The sequence below is a fragment of the Aquarana catesbeiana genome, linkage group LG03, assembly GCF_042186555.1.
Source record: "Aquarana catesbeiana isolate 2022-GZ linkage group LG03, ASM4218655v1, whole genome shotgun sequence".
Lineage (NCBI taxonomy): Eukaryota > Metazoa > Chordata > Amphibia > Anura > Ranidae > Aquarana > Aquarana catesbeiana.
Window position 1 is genome coordinate 621,993,885 of NC_133326.1, and position 23,674 is coordinate 622,017,558.

The 23,674-nt window shown below is 41.5% G+C and overlaps 1 protein-coding gene across 1 annotated transcript in view; it reads left to right on the top strand.

Moving 5' to 3' along the window:
- Positions 1–14,236, top strand: part of DDHD2 (DDHD domain containing 2) — a 65,353-nt gene extending 51,117 nt beyond the window's left edge. Inside the window, exons 16-18 of the mRNA XM_073622345.1 lie at positions 3,433–3,586; positions 5,705–5,839; positions 9,665–14,236. Of these exons, the coding sequence (XP_073478446.1) occupies positions 3,433–3,586; positions 5,705–5,786 (236 nt within the window). The 3' untranslated portion in view covers positions 5,787–5,839; positions 9,665–14,236. The remainder of the gene's footprint in view (positions 1–3,432; positions 3,587–5,704; positions 5,840–9,664) is intronic.
- Positions 14,237–23,674: the final 9,438 nt, after the last annotated feature.

Genomic DNA, 23,674 nt, shown 5'->3' on the forward strand with positions numbered 1-23,674 from the left:
GCAGTTACATTCAGTTATAAATATAGGTTTTTTTTATAGAGAACCATCTCTTAGTATAATAAATGAAGAGATATCAGGAATTAGGATGTCAGTCCATTGAATCTTCTTGGTCCATGGATGATGTGGCATAACGGCCTCTTTTGTGAGAATGATGATTCCCATTTTGTTCTGAAATTTTCTGGGTGCTGCCTGAAGGTGAAGATGATGCCATTCTTCTGCGTGTGGGAGTGTTGCTGCTTGTGGGTTCTGTCAGATTTAATTTTAAAAGGGTTTGTTGTAGTTCATCTGCTGATCTGCTTCTGTAAATTGTACCTTGGTAGTTAAATCTGACTGAAAAGGGGAAGCCCCATTGATACATAATGTTGTGGCGTTGCAGTTCCATTAGTTGGGGTTTCATGGATCGTCTTTTAGTAATAGTAAGTTGGGATAGGTCAGCAAAAATTTGATAATTGTGTCCTTGAAAATTAAGTTCCTTTTTTTCTCTTGCAGCAATTAGTATTTGTTCTTTCGTTCTGTAATAATGAAATTTTGTGATTATATCACGTGGGGGTCCATCTTTCTTTTTGGCTGTGAGGGCTCTGTGTACTCTGTCCAGTTCTAAACGTTCAATAGGGATATCTGGCTTTAGTTCTTGTAATAGAGCAGTAATAGTAGATTGCAGGTCTGTCACAGTTTCAGGTATTCCCCTTATGCGTAAGTTTGAACGTCTGGCTCTATTTTCGTAATCTTCGAGCTTAGTTTGAAGTATTAAATTCTCCTTTTTTAATTGTTCCAATTCTGTTATATTTTCTTGGGTTGTAATTTCAATTTCATCCATTTTTATTTCTAAGGCTGCGGTGCGGTTTCCCAGCTCTCTTATTTCTTTGGTTAGGCTTTTTGTTATTTGGTCTGAGGTTTGTTTTAAAGCCTTATGAAGCATCTTTTCAAATTGTAATAATATTACTGGGGATACTGAGGAGGCTTGTGGAGAAGTTTGTGAGAGGATTTGTTCTGTATCTGACTCAAATGGAGAGTCTTGCTGTGACATTTTCTGTCTGTGAGAGCGCCCTGATGCTGTATCTTGTGAGGTGACTGGAGCTGCTTCAGCTGCAGTGAGTGCCTGTGAGCTCTTTGTGAGGTGATTTTTATTTCTGCCACGGTTTCCTCCCAGTACCATATTTCCTGCCCAAACTTTCACAGTTTGTTCCCTGGGGCAAAAAGGTTCAAATGGATACCTTTTGAGCCTGCAGGCTCCGCTTTATCCTTCTCTTCTCTCCTCAGCGGTGTGGAGCTCTAACAATGCATGTCTGCTCTACTAGGCACCGCCTCCTGCCCTTAATTGCATAGATGTTCAAATGCCGCACAAAATTTTTTTAAATCACTGTAACTACCTTTATATTGTACTTTATTGTGGCACTTCCTGTCTCTCCTCCCATGGGAGTAGGCGTGTTTATTGCCTTTCCCCGGCGCCGCACTGTCTCCTGGGAGCTTAGTGTCAGGCTTCCCAAGATTCAGTGCGGGAACAATGATCATGCGGGTGAACAAGCTGTGAATGAACAGCATTCACCGCATCCAGGAAATCAATGCTTCACATGCCCACAAGCAAGATGGAAACAGCCAGCATCACATTTTTTAAGTTATTCTTCAGTACGAAAACAGACAGAGGCGGAAATATTACACCCAAACTGTGAGTATTATTTTGGGGTTAGCAAAGTGTCTCAATGGCCTAAAAAAAAAAAAAAAAAGATTGGTTGCCGGACTCCCGCATTAACAAGAGAAAGGCCATGTACTCAGTAGATGTCTTTAGTTTCTGGTTGTAGCACTCAGTTAAAGTGGTTGTATACCTATTTTTTTACCTACAGGTAAGCCTTATTATAGGCTTACCTGTAGGTAAAAGTAAAAAAAAAATCTCCTAAACCTTTACAGTTTAGGAGATATTCCCCTCGCAATGAGCCGCTGACTGCAGCGGCGCATGCGCACAGGGGTTTCTCGGCTGACAGCCTGGCAAACTCCGGAGCTTGCCGGACAGAAGTCTCCCGCGCGCATGCGCGGGAGTGACGACATCGCGGCTCCGGCCACTCACAGCGCCGGAGCTGCGATACCCGGAAGACACACCGAGGGGAAATGTCAGCTCCTTCGGCGTGGACAGGATGAGATGCCGGCGCCTCGTTCTAAGGTGAGTATCTCATAATGAGCTAGTATGAGGTGCATACTAGCCTTTTCCCTTGCAGGTGTAGGAAAAAAAAAAAAACAGCGGGTATACAACCGCTTTAAGGGCAGCCAGGTGCTCAGATCTATTTGGTGGTAATACCTATAGAAGAGGTAAGAATTAGCCCAGTTCGTTGGTTTTGTCAATATTTTTCAGAAAATAACTATCATTTCTAAATAATGGAGATTGAAAACGTAACGCCCACTTATAGGGCTAGAGAAACTAGAGCTATTTTTTCTTATGACCCCCTTGGTGTGGTGCCATAAAGGGTTACCTCTTGTCGTATTGCTTGGCTTTTAATAAGACCAGAAGCAGCAGTTACATATTCTGTCTGCAGTGCTGGAACTTGTTTTGGTGGTGCGGTCACAGATGCAGTAATTCCGTACAATTCACAGTGCTGTATAGAAGGAGAGAACATATCCATGCTACAACCGAGGCCCAAACATGAAGGAGATTTCCATGTTTCCTAAGCTATTTAAATCAAATATTAAAGGTCTTATCCCCAGATAGTTTGACCAAGTCCCCCAGGTTTAGTGGTATGCAGAAACTCCCCCCACCTCAGAGAGAGAGTTAATTTCTGAGTAAAATGTGTTGCATCAGGATGAAAATTACTTTAATGTAATATTAAACCCTCAGCATTTTTTAGTTTAATTATAACTGTGTTACTCCTGCACCGCCTGCTCATCTTAAGCTACTGCTGACATCAAACTGTGTTCACCACTCTAAAGGGCTTGATAAGTAAAACACTTAACTGGAGCAGCACGCCATCCACATTGTTACGTATTTTTTAGTTTAACACACTAAAATAAACATTTCCCATTACGCTATATGTTAAACTTCTTACCCCAGAACTTGCAGTTCATCACTTTTAATGCTGCTGTCTCCTGGTCTCACAGAGTTGCTTCCCTAAACTTCTGGTCCTATCAAGAATTAGGTAACAGTGGGCAAGGCTGTCTCCATGCAATCTGTTAGCTTGGAGGAGCAGGAGAGTGCTTTGCCATCCTAGGCTGCAGCACTGTGTGCTGCTATTGTTGCACACAGTGTAGGTAAGGACAATTCTAATCCCTACATGTAAGGATGGCTCCACAGGATGCTGCAATATAAAGGAGACACCCTGAAACAGGAAACCTGAGCAGTGGCCATGGCTCCAGCTTAAAATGGAGCTGCATTCTCAGAAAATTAATAAATCGCCTGCTGAAAGTGCTTATAAAAGGTTTAATTTCACTTTGATTCTGTCTTGTAAGAGAAATCAGAAGAAGCACCTGAGAAGGAAGAGCCTGTTCACATTGACGTGGGGATGTTGAATGGAGGACAACGCTTTGACTATGTTCTCCAAGAGAAACCGATCGAGAGCTTCAATGAATATCTGTTTGCACTTCAGAGCCACCTGTGTTACTGGTAATGGTTGTATTCTGTATATTTTGTATTCTTTTCACTGTAATGATAAATGTCAATATTAACTTCTCACTAATTGCTCCACAACCCACACTGGGCATATTACACTACAGTACAATTGCCATTCTGGACACTCTCTAGATTTAGGCTGAAATACAGGGGAGGATTAATGTTTCTGATGGAAGCACTGAGGAGGGCCAGTGTTGGAATACAGCTTTCTGCCAGCACATAGCAAGTTAGTGCAGTTGAACACCAACACATATGCCATATTTTATACATACAGTGAGGGAAATAATTATTTGATCCCCTGTAGATTTTGTAAGTTTGCCCACTTACAAAGAAATTAAGGATCTGTAATTTTTATCATAGGTGTATTTTAAATAATAGAAACAGAATATCAACTAAAAATCCAGAAAATACACATACAACAAATGCTATAAATGAAGTTGCTAGTTCAGAGAGTAAAATAAGTATTTCATCCCCAAGCAAACCATGACTTAGAACTTGGTGGAGAAACCCTTGTTGGCAAGCACAAAGGTAAGACGTTTCTTGTAGTTGGTGACCAGGTTTGCACACATCTCAGGAGGGTTTTTGGTCCACTCGTTACAGATCTTCTCTAAATTCTTAATGTTTCTTGGCTGTCGCTTGGCAACTCAAAGTTTCAGCTCCCTCCATACATTTTCTATAGGATTAAGGTCTGGAGACTGGCTAGGCCACTCCATGACCTTAATGCGCTTCTTCTTGAGCCACTCCTTTGTTGCCTTGGCAGTATGTTTTGGGTCATTGTCCTGTTGGAAGACTCATCCATGACCCATCTTCAGTGGTCGGGCTGACGAAAGAAGGTTCTCATCCAAGATTTTACAATATATGGCCCTGTCCATTGGCCCCTCAATCCGGCAAAGTTATCCTGTACCTTAAGCAGATAAACAGCCCAAAGCATAATGTTTCCAACCCCGTGCTTGACTGTAGGGATGGTGTTGTTAGGGTCATAGTCAGCATTTTTTTTTCTCCAAACACGGCAAGTCGAGTTAATGCCAAAGAGCTCTATTTTGGTCTCATCTGACCTCAGCACTTACTCCCAATTCTTCTCTGAATCATTTAGATATTAATTGCCATGACTGTGCATTTGCCTTCCTGAGGAGGGGGACTTGCCGTGTTTGGAGGAAAAAAATGCTGACAATGACCCTAAGAACACCATCCCTGGAGTCAAGCATGGAGGTGGAAACATTATGCATTGGGGCTGTTTCTCTGCTAAAGGTACAGACTGACTTTGGCTCATTGACGGGCCAATGGACGACACTGAAGATGGGTCTTTCAGCATGACAATGACCCAAAACATACCGCCAAGGCAACAAAGGAGTGGCTGAAGAAGAAGCACATTAAGGTCATGGAGTAGCCTAGCCAGTCTCTAGACCTTCATCATATAGAAAATGTATGGAGGGAGCTAAAACTTCGAGTTGCCAGGAGACAGCCAAGAAACCTTAGGGATTTAGAGAAGATCTGTAAAGAAGAGTGGACCAAAATCCCTCCTGAGATGTGTGCAAACCTGGTCACTAACTACAAGAAACTTCTTAGCTCTGTGCTTGCCAACAAGGGTTTCTCCACCAAGTACTAAGTCATGTTTTGCTTGGGAATCAAATACTTATTTTACTCACTGAACTGCAACTCAATTTATAACATTTGTTTAATGTGTTTTTCTGGATTTTTGGTAGATATTCTGTTGCTATCATTTAAAATACACCTATGATAACAATTCTAGACCCTTCATTTCTTTGTAAGTGGGCAAACCTACAAAATCTGCGGGGGATCAAATAATTATTTCCCCCACTGTATTCTGCACTGCAGCCTGACTGCAAAGCAAGTAAAAAAAAAAAAAAAAAAAAAACATCACTGCAGTCTGATCTTCCTCGTGATCTTTCTTAAAAAATCAACCCACTTGAAAAGTACACATTTTCAGGCCTCTGACTACTCTGTGGGTAACCTTAGGGCATTGTCAATTGGATAGGATATGGACTGGATTGGTGCCAGAATTAGGCGTTTTCTTTACCTGTTTTAATGCTGTTTGGAAGAGGTGTTCTTAATTTCTTTCTATATTACTCACCGTTTCTCCTCTCTTCTCAGGACATCAGAAGACACAGCGTTACTTTTTCTTAAAGAGATTTACCAGTCTATGGAAATCAGCATGGACCAGCCACTGCAGTAAAATAAAGGACACAAGTCCAATTGGCTTGAAAGGAGTCAAAGTAGTGCCTGCAGGTGAGCTCATTCTGGCATTGATTCAAAGTGCTTGTATAGCCACTTTGCTTGCTTATTAGAATCCCCAGTGTTAGATTACGTTATGTTCCCCAGTGTATGTTCTTTATAAAAAAATATGGCACTTTATACCTTATTTCAGAGTTCCGCTCGGCGCTCACGTGACCGCCCTCCGCTCTCCTCACCCGATCTGAGAACTATAGCGGGAGGAGCTGAGAATCCCCTGCTGACATCACCTGGAAGGAGAGGAGGAGAGTGGTGGGTGGTCACGTGAGCGACAAGTGGCACTCTGAAAAAATGTATAAAGCGGCATATTTTGCAGAGACTAGCTGACAGACAGGGAGGGGGAGCAAGGAGGGACAGAGGGATGACGGAGGCACATAAACTGACCACGGTAATCATGGATCAGCAACCATGAAAAACGTGGTCAGTTTACAGGGGGGGGCAGCACCAGGCAGGATCAGCCAGGTATTTTAGATTATACAAGGGGACAAATGACACAGCACAAACACTGTGCTGTTATTCGTGCTTTAAAAGAACAGGATCTTCTTTTTTTTTTTTTTTTAATTTATTAGGGTTACAACTGCTTTAAGGTGGCTACAGGTGAGATGGATGGCAAAATCCCCCCACCGGGACATTGAAGTCTGACAGCGGGATACACCACTGTCAAGTACACGACAAAAGTTTTTTTAACTTGTCCCGCTCAAAAGATCAACTTCCGCTGAGCAGGGATAGCCACACACTGATCGCAATTTGGCCAGAACCAGCTGAATTTCGATTGGTCTATGTGATCCGCTTTAAAGTGTTACCCCAATTTTTACTAGAGAAAAAACAAAAAGAGCACAGCTCAATTATACATTCAAAATCTGACACATAGATGCCAGTGTGGGTGGGAGAGTCTGTATGCTACATTCAGTTGATCAACCCCAATGTTGGGGGGGGGGGGAGCATTGATCCAAAAGCACGAGCATGAAACTAGATTTGTGGAGGAAAACACAAGCTGTGTACAGACCATCCCCAATGTCACTAATATTACAAGGAAGCAAGTACAGTGCCTTGCAAAAATATTCACCCCCTTGGCATTTTTCGTGTTTTGTTGCCTCACAACCTGGAATTAACATAAATTGTTTGAGAATTTGCATCATTTATTTACAGAACATGCCCACAACTTTGAAGATTTTTTTTTATTTATTGTGAAGCAAACAACAAATAGGACAAAATAACAGAGAACGTCAATGTGCATAACTATTCACCCCCCTAAAGTCAATACTTTGTAGAGCCACCTTTTGCGGCTATCACAGCTCCAAGTTGCTTTAGATAAGTCTCTTTGAGCTTGCCACATCTTACCAGTGGGATTTTTGCCCATTCCTCCTTGCAAAACTGCTCCAGCTCTTTCAAGTTGGATGGTTTGCGCTTGTGAACAGCAATCTTTAAGTCTGACCACAGATCTTCTATTGGATTGAGGTCTGGGCTTTGACTAGGCCATTCCAACACATTTACATGTTTCCCCTTAAACCCATCAAGTGTTGCTTTAGCAGTGTGTTTGGGGTGATTGTCCTGCTGGAAGGTGAACCTCCGTCTTAGCCTCAAATCACACACAGAGTGGTACAGGTTTTGCTCAAGAATATCCCTGTATTTAGCACCATCCATCTTTCCCTCAACTCTGACCAGTTTCCCAGTCCAGACTGCTGAAAAACATGTTTCACTGTGGGGATTGTGTTCTTTGGGTGATGTGATGTGTTGGGTTTGTGCCAGACATAGCGTTTTCTTTGATGGCCAAAAAGTTAAATTTTAGTCTCATCAGACCAGAGCACCTTCCCTCCATACATTTTGGGAGTCTCCCACGTGCCTTTTTGCAAAATCAAAAGGTGCCATTTTATGTTTTTCTAACCTAACCCTGACTTGTACTTCTCAACAACATTGTCCCCTACTTGTTTGTAGAGATCCTTGGTCTTCATGGCAGTGTTTGGTTAGTGTAATTGGTTGCACAAGAGCTTTTTATGGGCTTCAGAACAAAAAGGGTGAATACATACGCACATGGCAATTATCAGTTTTTTATTTCTGAAAAATAGTTTTATGTTTATATTTTTCTAATTTTACCTCACCAACTTAGACTATTGTGTTTTGATCCATCACATATAATTCAGATTAAAAAAACATTGAACTAAACGCTGTATTTAACAAAATAGGTAAAAAGCCAAGGGGTGTGAATACTTTTGTAAGGCACTGTATCATTACAATTTCTAACTGCATACAAATGTTTTTTGACAGTGGTCTCTTGACTACAATACAGAAATGTAATTACATTGTTTATATATTAGTGGTTATGTTATACCATTTTTTTTTTAAAAAGCAGATTTTTCTTTACTTGCAAGAAAGAAATTTTGAAAACTACTAGTACAGTGACTGATTTGCAGTCAGCTACAGTTTTAGACAGCCGTATGGGTAGCTTATTGCTCCAATAAGTAGGAATTGTTTTGGTTGGGTTACAGTTTGTTCTAGTCTTGTGAATATTCCAGTGTTTTGACTTTGTTCACTTGAGTATGGTATAGAACTTTGGTAGGTGTTCTCATCTGCATATGCTAAAGTCTTGAGTGGCTTTGCGTCATTTGAACTTTTTAAAAACATTTTAGCTTCTGTAGTGCTAATATTATAAAAATGGGAAAAGACCTGTGATGGTGGCCCACCCTTCAATGGCATGATCTATGCATTTATTTTAGGGCTGTTACTGATTAAAATTTTCGTGTTCAATTAATCGATTTTTTAAAAATCAATTAATCGACTAATTTCGATTAATTATAACGCACATACAGATCCAACTACTTTTAGCTGATTTAGCACTGTTGTTATGGCAATGGCCGAAGCCGGTCATAGCGGGGCATGGCTAGGACGTCACACTTCATAAACTCAGCCTCACCGTGCCCATAATCTCAGCATTACCGTGCCCATAATCACAACCTCACCGTGCCCATTATGCAGTCTCACCGTGCCCATAATCACAACCTCACCGTGCCCATTATGCAGTCTCACCGTGCCCATAATCACAACCTCACCGTGCCCATTATGCAGTCTCACCGTGCCCAAAATCTCAGACTTACCGTGCCCATAATCGCAGCCTAACTGTTGCCATAATGCAGTCTCCCCGACCCATAATCTCAGACTTACCATGCCCATAATCGCAGCCTCACCGTTCCCATAATGCTGTCTCGCCGTGCCCATAATCGCAGCCTCACCGCGCCAATAATGCTGTCTCACAGTGCCCATAATGCTGTCTCACCGTGCCTATAATGGCAGCCTCGCCGTGTCTATAATGGCAGCCTCACCGTGCCCATAATGCAGTCTCACCGTGCCCATACTGCAGTCTCACCGTGCCCATAATCGCAGCCTCACTGTAGTCAGTGCCTGTGCCTGGATTACACAGTCTGTTGGCATCTCCCGCTGTGTGTCTTGGAGCTGAGTGTGAAAACGTTGGCTGCGCTGTGAGAAAAGTCCCGTCCTCCTCCTAGATCAGCTCGTTTGATAGACAGAACACTGCGTCTACCACACGAGCTGATCTAGGAGGAGGGCGGGACTTTTCTCACAGTGCGGCCAAAGTTTTCACACTCAGCTCGGAGACACACAGCGGGAGATGCCCGCAGACTGTGTATGACATATAGTGGAGGAGAAGGGAGCGGAGCGCTGCACTGCAGCTACAGCTTGGCCCAAAGCGGCCCCAGGGCAGGCAGCCTACCGATCAAAAAAAATTTTAAATGATCAAAAAAATTAACGATTAATCGAGGAATTAAGCTTTAATTTGCACAGCTCTAATTTATTTATGTCCATTTCTAGGTACAACTGGATAATGCATATTCCCCATTGTGAATTTACTGTTCGGAGGAGTCTTGGACCATTACCCCTGAAAGATGTGGACAGCTGCTTTTATGAATACACCGTTATTGGCTAAACACCGCCTCAGTTCTCTGATGTCTACTGGAATATATACCAACCTTTAGTATTCAGGGTTCATGTAAATCTTTACCTTATGGTTATATTTTGTGATATTTGCTAAATAATAAGTCCTTTTCAGGCCAATCAGTGAAGCAGGGGAGAGTAACTTAACATGTTACTAAACCCACAACAGTAAAATCAGTCTGTATATGCAGTAAAGCATGCTTGTTATACTCACCGTGGAACCTAAGGGGTTAATCCTGTGCATTGTGTAAAAAGGTTGTTCGATCCTGTCTTCCATGATCCTCCCCTTCTTCCACAGTCCCCAATCCAGCTCCTGATAGAACAGAGCCTTGGCGGCACTGTACACATGCTCAGTTTGGTGTGTATTGCTGAGAGATTTTTTTTTTTTTTTCTTGAAAGGGTAAATGTGATTAGCACAGGGCCAATCAGCACTGTCTAGACCGAGGGTCAGGGGTCCTGCAGCCTCATATGACAGTCAGAGTAGAATGAAAATTCCTCCTACAAGCTTTAACCAGACACTGATAGAAGTCACAAGACTGCTATATACAGCTGATGAGAAAAGGTATTAAGTCGTTTATATTTACGAAAACTATTGCATTTCCATGTTCTGAGTACTACGGGAGACGTGATATAGTGGATGCAGGGTCCTGGGTTTAATAACACTTTAAGTGTACCTTAGATTACATTATTTTCTACTGATTTAAAGTTCCAGTGCAAAAAAATTCTGAGAGCCATTGGTATGCACCCTCTTCAGAGTGGGAGGTTCTGGGGAAGTACACGAAGGAAAATATGAACCTATTACAACAAGATCATAGCGCCAAGGAATGTGAGTCCTTAGGAAGGGTTTCTCAATGCTATATACTCTTTCCACTCATAGAAGCATGTAAACTGTATGCAGATCTGGCTGCCTTTTGGAAAGTTCAGTAACAGTTCTGGGGTGGTTGAGCACTGGATCTAAAATAACTCACAAGGGTTTTCCCAAGCAGCACACAGCTTACATACCATCCATAAGTTCCGATGTAAGAAACAGCAAGCAGACAAGCTTTTATTGCAGAAGAGACGTGCTATCCCTTCTGCAATAAAATGCTTCTACCTGTCTGCTTGCTGTCTTCTCTGACGCTGTAAACTGAGCTGGCTGGTCTCCGAGTGCCGAGATTGGCTAGCTTCTGCGCATGCACAGGGGTGACCTCACCCCCCGCCTGCTAATGAAGAGGCCTGAAGACCATCACTCAGAAGTAGATGCCAGCGAGGCACTGCTGGATAGGCGAGTTTTCAATTTTTAGTTCTGCTTTTACTACTTTGCTGTGCACTATATATAATTCAGCACTGTTATTGCATGACCTAGTGTGCACATTCATTGAAAAGATTGGATTTTGGTTGATTGAAAGTGATCTTTTAAGAAACTAAAATTTATAGAGGTGAAAAAGGTAATATGTCTGTTGTGGATTTGGAAAACTAGGGAAAAAAATTCTGTTCCATTGAGGGACTTAGGAAGTCCTAAACTTTCAGGTTTATTGCCACCAATGATCTGACACTTCCGGGTCTGGGGCACCCGCGTCTGCCACCAGCGTCCCGCTCCTGCGTGATTGGACACAGCAGGAGCCAATCAGCGCGTACGGCAGACACAGTGTCGTTTGGGACAGGCAGAACGGCGGTCTGCTTATGTAAAAAAGGCAGACCACCGTTCTGTGAGAGCGGAATGTAATGATCCTGTGTTTCTGCTAAGCAGGAACACGGATCTTTATCTTCCCCCACAGTTAGTAAACACTCCCAGGGAACACATTTAACACTTTGATCGCCCCTGATGTTAACTCTTTCCCTGCCAGTGGCATTAGTACAGTGACAGTTCATATTTTTTAGCACTGATCACTATATTAGTGTCACTGGTCCCCAAAAAGGGTCAGTTAGGTGTCTGATTTGTCTGCTGCAATATCACAGTTCCGCTATAAGGCGTTGATCGCCTGACTAGTGAAAAAAAAAAAAAAAAGAAAGAAAAATATCCCATAGTTTGTGGACGCTGTTACTTTTGCGCAAACAAATCAATATGCACTTATTGGGATTTTTTTCACCAAAAATATGTAGCAGAATACATATTGGCCTAAATTGATGAAGAAATTAGATTTTTTTTATTTTTTTTTATTGGATATGTTTTATAGCAGAAAGTAAAAAATATATATATTTTTTTTCTTTCAAAATTGTCAGGTTTTTTTTGTTTATAGTGCAAAACAATAAAAACCTCAGATGTGATCAAATACCACCAAAAGAAAGCTCTATTTGTGGGAATAAAAGAACAAACATTTTATATGTGTACAGCGTCGCATGACAGTTAAAGTTACGCAGTGTCGTATCGCAAAAAATTGCCTGGTCATGAAGAGAGGTAAATCTTCCGGAGCTGAAGTGGTTAAAAATAAGCAGTGAAATGAACACTCAAATAGGATCTTCAGTCTCTAAAAAAAAAAAAAAAATAGAAGGACCTTTACCTGTCCAGGGATCCAGTGCCGTCCTCACTCGGTCCTTCGCCAGTCATCAGGTTCCTGGCGCCGGCATGTTTAGTGTGGGAAGTCGTGACTCCTTGTGGCTTCACAGGCAGCTTTTCCCGCTGCGCATGCGTGAGTCTTGCTGCGCTTTGTGAATGGTCCCCCAGCTTCTTGGGACCTGTCATGTGTCCTAAGAAGTTGCAGTCAGAGAGAGGGGGGAGAACTTCCGGTGGAATCCCCTAGGTGATTTCAGTAGTAGTGGGTACCTTCCAGAACTAGCTACCTGCTCCCCTCCCCAAAATAAATAAACTTCCAATAATGTTAGAGGAGGAGGAGGAGAGGATTCTTAAAAGCGGAACTTCTCATTTAGGGTGAAGTTCCGCTTTGGAAAGGGATCCAATTCAAATAAAAACAGAATTTTCTGTTTCACTCTTTCTGTTTAGATGCAGAATGTGTGCTCTGCTTTTGATGAGCAAAGAAGAATAGGGTAGATCAATGACTTGATTTACATTGTTTTGTCAGACTGGTAAAGTGCAAGTCACTTATTTTTACTTTACCACTGGAGGTGTACTGTATATTACATACCTTTTTTGTAAAGCTTTTTGGTGCTTTTCAAATCTATTTCCCTTGTTTACCTTATTTTGAGGGAGTCCCTGGCCATGTTTAATTTAGTTCTGAGCACTATAAAGTTGTATTTTTATATTTCAATTCTATCTGACAATTCTAGTTCAAGTCCCGAGTGACCTAAAGCCAGAAATGATACTCTATATTGAAAGTGTAGACTATAAAAAGACAGAGCGGTCTGTGAAGACAAGAGCTTTTTACAGGACAGCCAGTAATTCATGTGCCGGTATGAGATCATATTGCATGTAGCTTGTTCATTCTGTGGTTGTTTCTGTCAGAACTTACTTCAGCAAACTGAACTACAATTTTAGTTTTTCGTCAGAATGCCTAAGCTCACCTTAAGCCTCGTACACACGCTTAGATTTTCGGACGACCGAACGTCCATTTTTTGTGGCATGCTAGTCTCAAGTCGAAAGTAAAGAGGTTACTAACCATACGAAAATTCTCATACGTCAGAATACAACTTCAGAAGTGACGTAACGTGTTGAATAGTTTTGTATGTATTTTTTTCGTTTCTGAGCATGCGTATTCTTGCTCTTACAAATTTTTTTCATATGAAAACCGTACTAATGAAACTAAAATCGGATGTTGAGTTCACATCCGACAAAAATGTTATAGCCTGCACATCCAGCTTTTGTTTGACGAAAAAGCAAAATCGTCTGTCAAAAGCACCGTGCTAACGATCCGAAAATCGTACAAATTTTTCCATCCGATTTTCATATTGTCTTTACACTTGGATACAGTCACCGTCTCCTTTTCACACCTATTTCTACTGTTGCAATAGATTGCCAGATGTGATTTTCATAATGATCTCTTTCTTCAAAAGCCACTCCTGAGACTGTTTCATTAGGCACCAGGGAGAGCATGCAAAAACTATCTGTTTCTTAATGATACACTTTTTTTGAATTCACAGTAGGGATTTGATTTCCACCTGAACAAAGGACATAAAACCTTCTGGAAAAGCAAACCGCCTGAGCTGTGTATAATGATATCTATTCCAGCCATTTATAATCCACTTGATCACAATATCTTCTTGTGTCTCTCAGCCAGTACAAACCTTCCCACCCCGGATATTAGACATGCAATCTTTATGTAACACTTGACTCGTTCCTTAGCACAATGCAATACTCCATAGACCGTCTAGCTACTTTTCAGTGTGTTCTTCCACAGCACGGTAACTGTATGCCTTATGTACCGGTTTTGCACTTTCCTTGATTTGTAGCTATTTTATTTATAATTAATATGGTAAACCTGTAATAGATTAAACACGTGACACCATAATCAGCTGTGATCATAAACAGCAGTTTGTGTGCATTCTATTTATTAAATACATTTATTTTTAAACAAATCTTGTTTTTTTTTTCTTATTCACAAAATAAGCTTTGGGCCTGGGTCGATGGGACCCTTCGGCTCCTTTCACACTTGTGCAACTTGTCCTGCAACTTGGGACTGCAAAGTGCGCATGACAAGTCGTACCCCATGATTTCCAATGAGTACCGTTCATATCTGTGCGACTTCAAAGTAGTCCCTGCACTAATTTGGTCCAACTTTGTTGTGACTTGAGGTCCACAGACCTCAAGATTGCACAGGAATTGCTTCAAGTCGCATCAAAGTCACACAAATTTTAGGTCTTACAATTCTGAAATGGGCCTTCATATGGCTTTTGCATTTCCATACAAGTCTGTGGAAATGCAAAACCCACTTGAAGGAGCTCAGCTGCAAGTCAAAGTCCCGTCAATGAATTCTGGATGATCTCAGAAGAATTTCAGGCTGATGGCATTCAAACGTGCCGTAAATGCATTTAAAATGCTTGCAAACGCACATGTGTAACTGCTCACTGAACATGGGGATTGCGGTGTAAACGAGCCATAAGTCATCTAGAATCAACTGTAATGATAGATTATGGTGTAAGCTCTTTATGGCATCAATCTCATGTTGCCTCAACTGTGCCACCAATGCAAAATGCCAAATAAACCCGTTACTTGAAAAGACGTTTATAAATATGGTACATATTTCTCCTGCCTATGCCACTGAAAACTGCTCTTTTAATGAAGAATCCTCCCATGAGATCATTCGGGAACAAGAGATCTATGTCTCTCACAGCTCTTAGTGGTTCCTAATGCTCTCCACAGGACACATTGGTAAAGTAAAATTCATCGGACTCTCTATTAAAACGTAGTAAAGTGTTGATGTTTAAATAACAGCATCAAAAAAATTGTTTCTATGTGTAAATTGTTGTCAAGCATGTGAAAATGATATTATATATATTAGGGTTGTCCCGATACCACTTTTTTAGGACCGAGTACAAGTACCGATACTTTTTTTCAAGTACTCGCCGATACCGATTACCGATACTTTTTTTTAATGTCACGTGACAGTGTTTTTTTTATCTCCCCCTTGAGACAGAGAAAGAGACCGAGGATAGAGATTTCCCAGTCCCTTTCTCTGCAGCCTCAGCTGCACTGAGAATGAATGGAGAGAAGACAGCGGCTCCTCTCCATTCATAAACTGACACATCGTAATCACAGGAGATTACAATGTTTCAGTTATGTGAATGGACAGAGTCAGCTGACTCTGTCCATTCACACAGCGGAGAGGGACAGCACAACGAAGGGGGACAGCGGAGAGGGACAGCACAACAGAGAGGGACAGAGGAACGGAGGGGGACAGCGGAGAGGGACAGAGGAACGGAGGGGGACAGAGGAACGGAGGGGGACAGCGGAGGGGGACAGTGGAACGGAGGGGGCATGGAGGAGGATGAGGTGACAGTCAGCGGTGATCGCGTGTGGGGGAGTTACAAGCACCAATCACCGCTGTATGTCACTAAGCAGCTGAAAGCCGCGGGGGGAGAAGCTTGTAACTCCCCCACACGCCGATCACCGCTGACTGTACAGGTATTGGCGGAAGCATCGGGAGCATTTGCCCGAGTACAAGTACTTGGGCAAATGCTCAGTATCGGTACCGATACTAGTATCGGTATCAGGACAACCCATATATATATATATATATATATATATATATAATATTAATACAGTGGGGAAAATAATTATTTGATCCCCTGCAGATTTTGTAAGTTTTTCCACTTCCAAAGAAATGAAGGGTCTATAATTTTTATCATAGGTGTATTTTAAATTATGTAAACAGAAACAAAAAACAGGAATATTGTTGCGCTACTAAAAGAAATTTTAAAGTGTAATAGCCGCCAGCATCACCAGTGTAGTAACCGTGTAGAAATGTTAAAAATAATAAAATGCAGCGCTAAGTGAAATATAACAGATTTTTAGTGTCTAAAAGGGTGAGTGACCACCCTATATATAATAATAATAATATGTGTATTCATCAAACGTGTGTGGTGATGTTTAAAAATCACAATGATCACATAGAACGTAAATTCCAGTTATCACAATAATCACATAAAACATAAATTCCAATTATTATAAATAGTGTCCAAAGTGTGATGAAAACTCATTGCCAGCAGCACTGTGATGTACATAAGAGGAAACCATGATGCCCCTGTAGATGGACATTAGTCTGAAACATGTCGGGTTGCTGAAGCCGTTACCCTGTTACCACGCAAACCATTTTTCTATTTTGCTTTGTGATCACTATTTTATCCATTTTATCTGAAGTTTGTGAAACATTCGTTTTGTTCCTGATGGTTTTGAATAAACCTTTTTTTACTGGTTCATGCACCATGTGGAGATTCCCTTTTTTTCCTTACATGGATTTCATTTGATGGGGTGAGAATTGTATCGTTCGGTCACCTGTGTGCTACAAGAGGGGAACTGTTCCATCCATCCATCTAAGGATATACAGACCATCCTGTTCCAAAGGCCGCCTCGGATGTATTTACTGGGATTCATCACCAGCATCCTCCAGCAAGCTTCCAGCAAACATCCCTGGGATCTATAGATCCGTAAGCCTGTATGACACCCCGCCGTACGGTGAGAGTGTCCATCCCTTCTGGTAAGCGCATTTACCCCTTCATTTCCGTGTGGAGTCCGAATGTATGAGGATTACCCGCTGAATCTAGGAATTCACATATGGTTTCCTCTTGTTATGTACATCACAGTGCTGCTGGCAATGAGTTTTCATCACACTTTAGACACTGTTTATAATAATTGGAATTTATGTTTTATGTGATTATTGTGATAACTGGAACTTACGTTCTATGTGATCATTGTGATTTTTAAACATCACCACACACGTTTGATGAATACACAAATTATTATTATATATAGGGTGGTCACTCACCCTTTTAGACATTAAAAATCTGTTATATTTCACTTAGTGCTGCATTTTATTATTTTTCGTATTTTAAATTATAGAGACAGTATATCAACCAAAAATCCAGAAAAAACACATGATACAAATGTTATAAATTGAGTTGCAGTTCAGTGAATAAAATACATATTTTATCCCCAAGCAATACATGACTTAGTACTTGGTGGAGAAACCCTTGTTGGCAAGCACAGAGGTAAGACAATTCTTGTAGTTGGTGACCAGGTTTGCACACATCTCAGAAGGGATTTTGGTGCTCTCTTCTTTACAGATTTTCTCTAAATCCTTGAAGTATAACTAAAGGCAACGTTTTTTTTTTTTTTTTAGTTCTGGATAAGGTGGAGAGGGTGAGAACACCAGTCGGGTTTTTATTGCTGTCTGTGAGCCCATTAGAGAGATTCACCCTCTGTATTTGTCCAGTTTACCATTATCATTGAAAGTGAAAGTAAAAGAAAATCCCAAAATTTGGGTTGTCCCCAGAAACGTAATAGAGGGGAAATCTTTCAATAGTGAAACTAGTTCTGGTGCCCCCCCAAGGAATTACCTTAATTTGCAACAATTTCCTCTCACTTCCTGTTTAGCTATGGGACAGGAAGTGAAGGGAAATCTCTGCAATGGGACCCAGATGGCGGAAAAAAAAATTGCATGGGGTTATAGCCCTCCTTTACTGTATCTAAAATTAAAATAAAAGTTTTGCCTGTTGCTTGGAAACTCGAAGTTTCAGCTCCCTCCATACATTTTCTATAGGATTAAGGTCTGGAGACTGGCTAGGCCACTCAATGACCTTAAGGTGTTTCTTCTTGAGCCACTACTTTGTTGCCTTGGCGGTATGTTTTGGGTCATTGTCATGCTGGAAGACCCATCCACGACACATCTTCAGTGTTTTGGGTGGAAGAAGGTTCTCATCCAAGATTTTACAATACATGGTCTCGTCCATTGGCCCCTCAATTCGGCAAAGCCGGCCTGTAACTGAAGTTTGCCAATGAACATCTAAATCAGGGGGTCAGCAACCAGTTGATCACGGACAGGTTCCTGGCAGATCGTGGTCTGGGCCTGCTGACCCACTATTCCAGAGTGCAATGCAGAAGGGACTACTTGTAAAGTTGGGTCTGTAGTAGGGATCAAGAGCCACATAAGTCGAAGCCTCCTCTGTAGTGCTGGCTCCTGTCCCATGCAGAGTGATACCATCTGCACTCCACCTCTTATCCCAGTGAGCGGTCTCCATAGTGGTGCCAGCAGCAGGAAAGAAGAGATCTTCAGGTCAGTGTGAAGCAATACACTGGGCATAATAGTATAGGGCTGCTTTCACACTGATGTGCTGCAGTTTACCCACACTGCGGGTGCAGTGCAGTGTATCTTTCAGAAAGTACACCATACTGGCAGGATATAGTAGAAGTCTATGGCAAAGAGCAGCTAACCCAAGAAAGTTGCAAATGCACTGCGCGGCACCCGCGGTGAAGGTAAACCACAGCACATCAGTGTGAAAGCAACCTATAGGGGTCTCAGGACAGTAAGGGTTAATTTACATTTGCAGTTTGTGGAATGGTAAAACCCCATAGTTAAGACATGTTTTTATCACTCCCACCCCAACTGCACCCCCTTTAGCTGCAATGGCCAGGTGTGTACACATGTCATAGCCGCAGCAGGAGTTATACGCCCTGTCATGGTTGGTGGGTGTGGCACCTGCCAAGCATGACCCATTCAAGTGAATGAGGCTACTCTGCAAGTGCCCTGCAACCTTGTGAGTACAGCAAACAAGGGGTTAAAGCAGGCAGCATTGTGTTGCTTTCTCACCACCTGCTTGGACCCCGCAGAAGCATGCAGTTACAGGGTACTGCTGCTCCCCTAAAAAGCGATCCAAGTGTGTTTGACAGGTGGAAAGGAAGCGATATGTTGCCTCCTCAACACCAGATCTAAACCCATAATTGCCAGTAGTACGGAACTTGGCGGTTTAAATCAAGTGTGAGAAGGTGACGCTGTGCCCTGTGGTCTTTGACTTCTACCATGTTGTGCAGGTAGATCTCCACCTCTTAAAGGTTGCATACCCCTTATCTAAATGATTCAGAGAAGGATTGGGAGAAAGTGCTGTGGTCAGATTAGGCCAAAATTGAGCTCTTTGGCATTAGCTGGATTCATAATGTTTGGAGGAAGAAAAATGCTGACTATGTCCCTAAGAAAAACCATCCCTAAAGTCAAGCACGGAGGTGGAAACATTATGATTTGGGGCTGTTTCTCGACTAAAGGTACAGGCTGACTGGATTGAGGGGCCAATGGACGGGGCCATGAATTGTAAAATCTTGGATGAGAACCTTCTTCCCTCAGCCAGAACACCAAAGATGGGTCATGGATGGGTCTTCTAGCATGACAATGACCAAAAACATACTGCCCAGGCAACAAAGGAGTGGCTCCAGAAAAAGCACATTAAGGTCATGGAGTGGCTTAGCCAGTCTCCAGACCTTAGTCCTATAGAAAATTTATGGAGGGAGCTGAAACTTCAAGTTGCCAAGCGACAGCCAAGAAACTTTACGGTTCTAGAGAAGATCTGTAAAGAGGAGTGGGACAAAATCCCTCCTGAGATGTGTGCAAACTTGGTAACCAACTACAAGAAATGTCTTGCCAACAAGGGTTTTTCCACCAAGTACTAATTCATGTTTTTCTTGGGGATCAAATACTTATTTTACTCACTGAACTGCAACTCAATTTGTATTGTGTTTTTTTTTTCTGAATTTTTGATTAATATTCTGTCTCTATCATTTAAAATACACATGCGATAAAAATGATAGACCCTTCTTTCTCAAACTTACAAAATCTGCAGGAGATAAAATAATTATTTTCCCCATTGTATATACAGTATGTGTGTGTATATTTATATTCATTGGTTGTACTTTACTGCTTTTCCTCACAGTGCAAAGTCAGCTGACACTGGGTGCTCATTGAGAACGTAGTACCTTGACACTGGTATGCTCTGATTTTAGGTAATGAAATAAAGCCTTGATTTTTTTTTTTTTTTTCACTCTTGGTGTGCTGATCACCCTTCTGTAGAGCTGTTCAATAGCTGACCATAATCTCTGCATACCTTCACATCATTCTTTTTTTTTTTTTTTTTGATTGAGCAGTCCTTAGACAGCATGTTTACATTATTTCCAAAGATGAAGCAGGTAGAGTTCTACAATAAAGTTTGCTAAGGACACTTTTACTCTCTTTCTTTTCTTGAAGCCCAACTCTGGAAAAAAACACCCTGGATTGCCCCCTACACACAATGCTCCTAATAGTAGGCTGTATTACTTACCCTATTGCTTGGGGCTGTGGGCAGTCTCACCGGATCATTGCCTACATACAGTGCAGGGATTTTGGTCCTTCATTGCATATGAGAGGGTAAGTGTGAAACCGCAAATTGGGAGCGACTTCAAAAGGAAGCTGCATGCAACTGATCGAACAGAGGAATAAGATATTACACTTTATTCCTCTACCCCTAGACAAAACAAGCATTTAACAATTGCGTTTTTGGGGGGAGGGGGCACCACTGCGAGGGTATTTATTTATTTTTCTCTTGTAAATCAAAAAAAGCAAAATAATCGGATTATTAATTATTTAGGTTATAGTATTAATTAGGTTATGGAATTCAGTTAATAATGTTTTATTTGTTACATTGGTATTTTAGATATTGGTTACTGATATCTAAATTATCTTGCAGAGCAAGAAATATGACAGCCATTCCTACTGAAAATATTAGTTGCCTGGTTGTAATTCTGATCATATTGTTTTAATATCACTAACCCAGAAAAAGAACATTGAGGAGGCAACTAGCATTTTCTAAAGGAGGTCAGCTGGGGCAGCCCTAGTATTTCTCTTATGCCAAGGTCACTCTAACAAAGTGTAATGGGATAGATTTACAGAAGTAAAGGAAAAGTAGAGGCTGTTCACTTTGCGCAGGGAATGTTCAAAGTAAGGTGATGTTGTGCAAAGAAAATTATATACATAAATATATACAGTATCTCACAAAAGTGAGTACACCTCTCACATTTTAGTAAATATTTTATTATATCTTTTCATGTGACAACACTGAAGAAATTAAACTTTGCTACAATGTAAAGTAGTGAGTGTACAGCTTGTATAACAGTGTAAATTTGCTGTCCCCTCAAAATAACTCAACACACCGCCATTAATGTCTAAACCGCTAGCAACAAAACTGAGTACACCCCTAAGTAAAAATGTCCAAATTGGGCCCAGTTAGCCATTTTCCCTCCCCAATGTCATGTGACTCGTTAGTGTTACAAGGTCTCAGGTATGAATGGGGAGCAGGTGTGTTAAATTTGGTGTTATCGCTCTCACTCTCTCATACTGGTCACTGGAACTTCAACATGGCACCTCATGACAAATAACTCTCTGAGGATCTGAAAAAAAGAATTGTTGCTCTACATAAAGGTGGCCTAGGCTATAAGAAGATTGCCAAGACCCTGAAACTGAGCTGCAGCACAGTGGCCAAGACCATACAGCGGTTTAACAGGACGTGTTCCACTCAGAACAGGCCTCGCCATGGTTGACCAAAGAAGTTGAGTGCACATGCTCAACATCATATCCAGATGTTGTCTTTGGGAAATAGACGCATGAGTGCTGCCAGCATTGTTGCAGAGGTTGAAGGGGTGGGGGGGTCAACCTGTCAGTGCTCAGATCATACGCCACATACTGCATCAAATTGGTCTGCATGGTTGTCGTCCCTGATGGAAGCCTCTTCTAAAGATGATGCACAAGAAAGCCCACAAACAGTTTGCTGAAGACAAGCAGACTAAGGACATGGGTTACTGGAACCATGCCCTGTGGTCTGATGAGACCAAGATAAATTATTTGATTCAGATGGCATCATGCGTGTGTGGTGGCAACCAGGTGAGGAGTACAAAGACAAGTGTGTCTTGCCTACAGTCAAGCATGGTGGTGGGAGTGTCATGGTCTGGGGCTGCAGGAGTGCTGCCGGCACTGGGGAGCTACAGTTCATTGAGGGAACCATGAATGCATACATGTACTGTGACATACTGAAGCCGAGCATGGTCCCCTCCCTTCGGAGACTAGGCCTGCAGGGCAGTATTCCAACATGATAACGACCCCAAACACACCTCCAAGATGACCACTGCCTTGCTAAAGAAGCTGAGGGTAAAGGTGAAGGACTGGCCAAACATATCTCCAGAACTAAACCCTATTGAGCATCTGTGGGGCATCCTCAAATGGAAGGTGGAGGAGCGCAAGGTCTCTAACATCCACCAGCTCCTTGATGTCGTCATGGAGGAGTGGAAGAGGACTCCAGTGGCAACCTGTGAAGCTCTGGTGAACTCCATGCCCAAGAGGGTTAAGGCAGTGCTGGAAAATAATGGTGGCCACACAAAATATTGACACTTTGGGCCAATTTGGACATTTTCACTTAGGGGTGTACTCACTTTTGTTGCCAGCAGTTTAGACATTAATGGTTATGTTGTTATTTTGAGGGGACAGCAAATTTACACTGTTATACAAGCTGTACACTCACTACTTTACATTGTAGCAAAGTGTCATTTCTTCAGTGTTGTCACATGAAAGATATAATGAAATATTTACAAAAATGTGAGGGGTGTACTCACTTTTGTGAGATACTGTGTGTCTATATATATATATATATATATATATATATATAATACAATTATACCGTGTGTGTGTGTGTATGTGTGTATATATATATATATATATATATATATATATATATATATATATATATATATATATAATTTATTTATTTATTTATTTATTTTTTCTACTGCGTGATTGATTAAAGTGAACGCAACTTCACCTTATTTTCTAAGTTCAGGGATTATTCCTTTTCCTTAGTGAACAGGGTCTACTCAAAAAAATCTATACTATTATGTCAACTGAATATTTTATGTAGACCACCCCAGGCTAACTTAAAAGCATAGTTCATCTTTACCAAAAAAAACTGCCTATGCAGATAAGGGATGTCTGTAGATGAAAAATGAATAATGCTCTTGCTGTAGGTGTAGGCCAGTTACATACCTTATAGAGCCCAACCTGAAAACTCCCAGGATGTTGCTAGGATGCTGCTAAGAGAGGCCCAGCTATTACTGCTCACCTTCACCATCACAGGAGTGAGTTCTTCTTTCTCTGATTCAAACTCCCTCACATGCACTTTCTCTCCCTTAATGAAATAGTTCTGAAGAACTCGCTCCTGTTATGGTGAAGGTAAAGTTGGGCCTCTCTGGGCCATGGTGCTGCACATGTGATAGCTGGGCCCCTCTTAGCAATGTCCTAGCAACGTCCTGGGAATTTTTAGGTTAGGCTTCATCAGGTACATAAATAGCCTACACCTATAGCAAGGGCTACAGATGCCCCTTATTGGCAGTTTTTTGGTAAAGGTAAACTATGATTTTAAAAAGCAAATATAGAATTTAAATTATTATTGGCAAGCACAGATGAACTTATGAATGCTCATGAATTCTCTCACTTTTACATTGTTGTAATAATG